General features: G+C 50.7%; 1 protein-coding gene across 1 annotated transcript; it reads left to right on the forward strand.

Moving 5' to 3' along the window:
* Nucleotides 1-2,694: 2,694 nt before the first annotated feature.
* On the forward strand, nucleotides 2,695-7,204 carry EAH_00033160 (hypothetical protein, conserved; the record flags this gene model as incomplete). Its single annotated transcript, XM_013395919.1, has 6 exons — nucleotides 2,695-4,530; nucleotides 4,700-5,335; nucleotides 5,554-6,179; nucleotides 6,425-6,510; nucleotides 6,662-6,864; nucleotides 7,163-7,204. 6 exons carry the CDS (start codon nucleotides 2,695-2,697, stop codon nucleotides 7,202-7,204), a joined length of 3,429 nt encoding a protein of 1,142 aa, XP_013251373.1.
* Between the last annotated feature and the right edge of the window lie 373 nt (nucleotides 7,205-7,577).

Genomic DNA, 7,577 nt, shown 5'->3' on the forward strand with positions numbered 1-7,577 from the left:
TATATATATATATATATATATATATATATATATACACACTATATATATATATATATATATATATATATATATATATATATGTATACATATTGTCAACGTTATTAGATTATGCATTAAAATCTGATTTCGGTGTATTAAGCAAAAATTATTTTCCTTATCTTGGGTAGAAGAGCACAAGTGCAAAGGGTAGGCCTGAGCTGCAGTCCTCATCCCTACGGTTGAGAGGTTTGATATATAACGATGATTAGTGGTGAAGCAATACTGTAACAAATATGAAAAGATATCTTGATTCTTTTTTTAATATCTCTAGCAAATATGCTGTCTTCCGTCTAACCACCCAGCCTAAATGGCGAAGAAGGAGTAGGATCTTTCTTACAATAGGGAAGAGACACACGGCTACGTGCCTCGTTACAATAAAGAAAGACGAAGTATGCTAGTCTTATCGAGCTGTCTATGCCTTTTAAGCAAAAGCTATCTATGAAGAGGATGCCAAAAGAGTAAGAAGGGATATAGGAGCATTCTGGGGAGCTCTGAATTGAAGTCTTTTGATACGACTGCAGACCATCCCCACAGTCTTCAGCGAAAGCAAAGGACTTCCCTCATAAATAAACAGTATAATAAATAAACAGTAACAACAGTTCTTTACTCTCCATCAGACCACCCAAAACTTTTCACAAATACTCGAGATACTTCTGCTCCCTCTTCGTCATAATAAATACAGTCTTTTATTAACAATAAATATTCATTCTTATTTCAAACTAAAGTACTCTTTTTCTTTCATTTTAAGTACATAATTTCTTCTTTAGTTCTGCTGTTTCCCCGTGCTGTTAGCTTCTTGAAAGGAGAAAGTTTTTGAACCCTGTCTCTCTGGAATAGGTTTGTAGGGTTTAGGGTTTAGGGTTTAGGGTTTAGGGTTGCAACAGCAGGAAGAAAAGTCGCTGTGAGTCTCATTAGAGAGTTGGAGGTGGCTCCATTACCTATGGGTTCTGATTTTGAGGTTTTCTTTGATAAGTCTCCCGGCGGCTTCTCCTTCTGCTGCTGTCTAACTCATTTGTTTATTCTTCTTTAGTAGTTGAGTTAGCGAAGAGACAATGGGGGTAAAACCAGGGATGAAGTAGATATAGTAAGCGCAGTATAAAGCGACGCGTAATAAATTCAAAGTATGTCGGCAATTTGTGTACAGGGAAAGCTGCTACCTGCGAGCACTGCATTATTTATCTTCGCCAGATCGGACTGAGACCATACCTCAGGGAAGCAGATCCTTAAAAACAAATGATAGTTTGATCTCCATACTTTGTTTGTTGTTCTTCGCATGCATTTTTTGCATGCGAAGAAGAAAAGACAGGGGTGTACAGATAGGGGATTCATTGCTGTCTCCTCTGTCTCCTTGGCTGTCTCTCCGATTGCTCTCTTAGTACAGTTGTCTTAAGAAGAGCATCAAGATGAAGGAAGCGTCTGCATGTCTTTGTCGTTTCCTGCATCACCTCTGCACTTCAATAGGAGATATTAAATTCACCTTAGCCTCTGACTCTAATCTTTTCTTAGTAAAAGAGACAAACACTGTTGGGCTCGCTGGGAGATGATGCTTTGCCCCATTGCATTCCTGAGCGTCTGCTTTCTTATTTATTATAAAATTATTATTATTATTATTATTATTATTATTATTGAGATCATCGAGAGACAATGAGAGAACAATCGTAGTAAACAGGCTCAGCGATGACACTGAGGAAGAGTTTTTCTTTGAAGCTTATCTTCTAAAGTCACCTTCTTAATGTCTGCCTGTGCACCGTACACAGGCATTAGAGACAGCCTTTCTTTGATGCAGTGGCTGCATATATATATATGTACGTATATATATACATACATATGTATATATATATATATGTATATATATATATATGCATATATATATGTATATATATATACATATATATATATATAATATATATATGGGTACATAGACAGACCTCAAGCATACGCTGCTGCTATACTCTGATCTTTTTAGCTTTTTACACTCGGGTGCAGCACTGCAGATTAAACTGTCTCCTTTTTGTTGCTGCGGACTGTCTCTTCTAGTCTTTGTTGCTGTGTTTAATATTTCTTAGGCCCTTTATAGTTGTAAATGAGTGAAGGGAAGTATAAATAAATATTATTTGCTGCTGGCTATACTTCAAAATATATATTAGTGTCTCCTTCTTACACCTGTTCACTGCTGTATTGCTGCTGCTCTGCTGCTGCTCTGCTGCTGCTTTGCTGCTCTGCTGCTTCTTTGTTGTATGATATGCAAACCCCTCAACAAATAAATAAAATAAACACTGAAGATAATTATTTGGTTCTACTGAGAAGGCAGAGAAAAAGAAAAAAGGCTCAGCCCCGTGCTGCTGGGGCCCCAGACAGCAGCAGCAGTAGCAGCAGCAGCTGCTGCTGCTGCTGTTGCAGCAGCAGCAGCAGCAGCTTCCGTTGAGACTTTAGGGCTGCACATGAATAAACTTATATTTAGTTAGAAGGAGACAAAAATATTGCTCAACTGTCTATACACCGCTGCTTGATTCCTTTGAAGGCCCTCTGTGGGGCGGGGAGGCCCCGGGGCCCCACGCGGTCTTCCTAACCACCTGCAGCAGCAGCAGCAGCAGCAGCAGCAGCAGCACTAGCAGCAGCAGCAGCACTAGCAGCAGCAGCAGCAGCAACAAGGCAATGGCTGGGGGAGCTCATTTTGCTTTAAAGGGGAAGAAGCCCTCAGGGGCCCCCCATATAAAAGGCAGCCGTAGGGGCCCCTGGAGGCCCCTGGGGGCCCCTAAGGAAAGTCGGAGTGTTGAAAAGCCTGGTGCTGCAGCGCAGCAGAAGCAGCAGCAGCAGCAGCAGCAGAGGCACAACAAAGGGAAGAAGAGAGAGGAGCAGCACGACATCAACAGCAGCAGCACCAGCAGCGGCAGCAGCAGCAGCGGGGATGAGGAGGCCTTTCCTACCGATTCGAAAGCAGCAGCAGGAGCAGCAGCAGCAGCAACAGCAGCAGGTCGAGGGAGAGCCGCAGCGGACAGCAGCGACAGCGACAGCAGCAGCAGCAGCAACGTCTCTTCTGCTGACAGCAGCGAGGAGCTGCGCTGCAGCAGCGACAGCGATATTGAGAGCGAAGACGCAGGCGTTTATGAAGAGGGTGTAGCAGAGGGGCCCCCGGGGGCCCCCACAGACAATTTAAAGGAGGCCCTAGGGGTTCAGCTGGGGAGTAAGGATAAAGACTTCTTAGACTTCGTGTTATCTGCTTCTGCTGCAGGAGAAGATGATGCAGCAAGCAGCAGCAGCAGCAGGAACGGCAGCAGCAGCGGCGAAGAGGCAGCCTCAGAAGAAGCAGACAGTGGAGACGAGACGGAGACAGAGCAGCAGCAGCAGCAGCAGCAGCAAAAAGAACAGCAGCAAACCAAAAGGCTACTCACTCAGGAGCGCTTCCTAAGCCTTTGTAAGGCTGTGGGGTTTGACCCTCTAGCAGCAGACAAGCAGGAGCAGCAGCAGCAGCAGCAGTTGGAGAGCCTTAGAGGGGCTAAGTTGCTGCTGGAGGCGCTGCACTCTGCAGTGCTGCAGCTGGCGCCGAAGCAGCAGCAAGCCACAGCAGCTGGAGCAGCAGCAGCAGCAGCAGCAGCTAGTGCAGGCGAGCGCAGCAAATTCAAGCTCGCCAAGCGGTATGGTGACGACGAGGAGGGTTTGCTGCTGCTGCAGCAGCGCAACAAGGCTGCCTTGCGGCAGCAGCAGCAGCAGCAGCAGCAGCAGCAGCGGCAGCAGCAGCAGCAGCGCAAGGGGGGCATGTTTGTGCTGCCCGATACAGACACTTGTGTCTTCATAATTTTATGCGTAGTTAGAAAAGCAGATTTGCTGTTCACAGGCCTCTCTTCTCGCGGCTCCAAGCCAGCAGCAGCAGCAGCAGCAGCAAACGCAGCAGCAGCAGCAGCAGCAGCTCAGGCGACCACCGGTCGCATGCGTTTTCTGTTGAAGAGCTTTTGGGGGGACGTTACTCATTTGCTGCTGACGTCGCGGCAATCAGCAGCAGATGCTGCTGCTGCTAGCAGCAAAAGCCTCGTGCTGCAGTTGCTGCTCGCCCTTAGCAGCAAACAGCTGCTGCAGTGGTTGCTGCCGCTCGAAGCAGCAACACGCCGCTTGCTGCAGATTGTCTGCCGCTGCTGGGCCTTCTCTAAGCAGCCACAGCAGCAGCTTGCTGCCTTTGCAGTGCTGCGCAGTATGTTGCTGCTGCAGCAGCAGCAGCAGCAACCAACCGCAGCAGCAACTCATGGGGCTTCAAAGGGGCCTCGCGGCTCCAGCTCTTCAGCAGCAGCAGCAGCTGCTGCTGCTGCAGAGCTCAAGGAGCAGCAGCTGCTGCAGCAAGTGCTGCGATCTTATCAAAGAGCTGCTGCTCGTCTAGGGGCCCGCAGAACTTGGCGAGCAGCAAACCGCATGCAGCTGCTGCTAAACGAAATGAAAGAGCTGCTGACTTTTGCTGCTGCTGCTACTGCCTACAGACTCGCCTACCAATCCATCAGAGAGGTACCCTAAACCCTAAACCCTAAACCCTAAACCCTAAACCCTAAACCCTAAACACTAAACCCTAAACCCTAAACTCTAACAAACACAAAGCCCTATGAGTATAGAGTCTAAACCCCTAAACCCTAAACCCTAAACCCTAGGTAGATATATTTTTTTGTGTTTTGTTCAGTTGGCTTTGACGGTGCGGAGTGCGGTTGCTGCTGGGGGTGCTGCTTCTGGAGGAGGAGGAGCAGCAGGAAGCAACAGCAGCAGCAGCAGCAGCAAGAAGAAGGAAGGGTCTCGGAGCAAGGCAGCATACAAGAAGAAACATCAGCAGCAGCAAGCGCATGCATTGCTTTGCTGCTGGTCCTTTGTACAGAGCTGCTGCCTCTGGGCTGAAGCCCTAAGCCTTCACTCTGGGCGTCTGAAGCCTCTGCTGCTGCCGCTAGTATCTGTTGCTGCTGCTGCAGTGAAGCTGCAGCAGCAGCAGCTATCACACGCTCCCTTCTGTCTTAACTTGCTGGCAGCTACAGCCAGAGCTGGCGCTGCAGCAGATGCTCTCGTTCCTGTTGCTGCACCCCTACTCGCCGTGCTGCTGCTTCTGCTGCAGCAGCATGCTGCTGTCTGCAGGCGCAGCAGCAGAATAGCTGCTGCGCCTGCGGGACCAGCAGCAGCAGCAGCAACTGCAGCACAATCTAAAAAGAGGAAGAGAGAAGCAGCAAAAACAAATACGCCGACCTCAGAGCCACTGAGGCTGCAGCAAGCTGCTGCAGCACATGCAGAGACATGCCTCAAGATAGATCAGGCGCAGCAAATGTCTATCCACGTACGCTTTTGCTGCTGCTGCTGTTGCTTCTGCTAGTGCTCTTGCTGCTGCTGCTGCTCCCCCTGGTTCTGCTTCCGCTGCTGCTGCTTCTGCTGCTGCTGCTTTCGCTGCTGCTGCTGCTTCGCCTGGTTCTGCTTCTGCTGCTACTTCTACTACTGGAACTCCCACTGCTGCTGCTGCTGTTGCTGCTGTTGTTGCTGCTGCTGCTGCTGCTGCAGGTGCTGGAGTCTCTGTTAGACTTTGGTGTTTGCATCTTTGCTGCTCACTTAGCGCAGCTTGCTGCGCACCCGGCGCTGCCGGAGTTGCTGCTGCCGATTTTGGCCTCAGTGAAGCAAATCACCAGAAAAAATGCTGTAGGGCCCCTGGCTGCTGCTGCTGCTGCTGCTGCTGCTGCTGCTGCTGCTGCTGGTGTTGCTGGTGGTGGTGGTGCGGCTATTGCTGCTGCTGCTGCTGCTGATGTTGTCGCTGCTGCTGATGGTGCTGCTACTGCTATTGCTGCTGTTGCTGGAGTTGCTGATGCTGCTGCTATTGGTGCTGCTGCTGATGCTGCTGATGATGATGTGGCTGCTGCTGGTGTTGCTGCTGCTGATGCTGCTGCTTCTGGTGTTGCTGCTGCTGCTGGGCAGTGTGTGCATTGTGCTGTGTGTGGGTTATATGTGTTGCTGCTGCGTTTGCTGCAGCCCTTCGGTGCAACAAAGAAGCTGCAGCAGCTCTGTGCAGCAGCAGCAGCAAGCGGGGAGACAGTGAAGCGGCTGCGGCTGTCTCTAAAGGATATGCCCATAGGACGGGTAGCAGTGCTGCCAGTGCAGCAGCACAGGCAGCAGCTGCCGCTGCTAGATCTCTCGTATGTCAGGGCTTGCTGCTGCATCTGCTGCTGTTGCTGCTGCTGTACCTGCTGCTGCACCTGCTGCGGTGCCTGCTGCTGCCGAGGATCCTGCTTGCAGCAGCAGCTGCTGCTGCTCCTGCGGGGGCTGTTTCTGCTGCTGTTTGGGTGGCTGCTGCTGCTCGTTGGTCTTGTTGCGCTGCCAAGGCTGCTGCTGCAGCACAGGCTAAGGGGTGCCGCTGCTGCTGTTGCTGCTGCTGCTGCAGGGAGAAATTCTTAAAGGAAAGACAACGCGCAGCAGCTGACGGCATTAAAGACGAAGCAGCAGCAGCAGAACACCGCAAAAAGAAAGGTGAGCAGCAACACGTGCTTGCTGCTGCATCTGGAGCTGCAGCAACTGCTGCAGCATAGAACATTGCTGCGATGCTGCAGCACTAAAACTGCTGCTGCAGTGCTACAGGTTGCTTTGCATGTGGGTGTTGTTGTTGCTGTTGCTGCTGCAGCAATCGAGGAGACGCTTACACCGAAGCAGCTGAAGAGAAGGAGACAGAAAGAGCAGAAGAGAGCTGCGCTGCAGCAGGAGCAGCAGGAGCAGCAGGAGAAGCAGCAGCGGCAGCAGCAGCAGCATCATTCTAACAGCCCCAACAAGAAGAGAAAAGAACAAGACAGCAAAAGAACTTCAGTGCAGCAAGACGCTGCTGCAGAGGTAAGCCAAAGCCTCTACAACGGCAACAAACAGCAGCAGCAGCAACAGCAAACAGCAGCAGCAGCAAACAGCAGCAGCAGGAAAGAAACAAACAACAGCAGCAACAGAAACGAATAGGCCAAATGGCGTCTCTCGCAGGCTTGTAGGCTGCACGAGTTACAGCTGCCTCAGCAGCAGCAGCAGCAGCAGCAGCAGCAGCAGCAGACAGAGCGGCAACTTCTGTGTAGCAGCAGGTGTGTGCGTCTCCGTGCAGCAGCGAATGTCTCTGCGTTTTGCTGCTGCTGCCTCTCTGCTGCAGGATGCTCTTGAGGAGTTTGATAGCGATTTCAGTGAAGTATAAAGACAAGCAGCAAACGCATGCGTCATTGCTGCTGCTGCTGCTGCTGCAGCCCAACATACGCATGCATTGTTGCTGCTGCAGCGGCGCAACAAACGAGTGCACCATTGCTGCTGTTGCAGCAGCTGCTGCAACAGCAGCACAGCAAAGGTGTGCGACATTGCTGCGGCTGCAGCAACAGCACGTCGCAGCTGCTGCAGCAACGTGCTGCTTGCAGCAGCAGCAAATAGCCCCTCCTTGTGGCAGCAGCTGCAGCAGCAACAGCTGCACCTTAGATGCATTAGCAGCAGCAGCAGCAGCTGTTGGCTGTTTGCTGCAGCAGGTCTCCATGCACTGCTTAGTAGCAGCAGCAGCAAACAGTAGCAGCAGCAAGTGA

The sequence above is a fragment of the Eimeria acervulina genome, genomic scaffold (assembly GCF_000499425.1).
Source record: "Eimeria acervulina Houghton genomic scaffold, Eah_scaff328, whole genome shotgun sequence".
NCBI classification, from domain to species: Eukaryota; Apicomplexa; class Conoidasida; order Eucoccidiorida; family Eimeriidae; genus Eimeria; species Eimeria acervulina.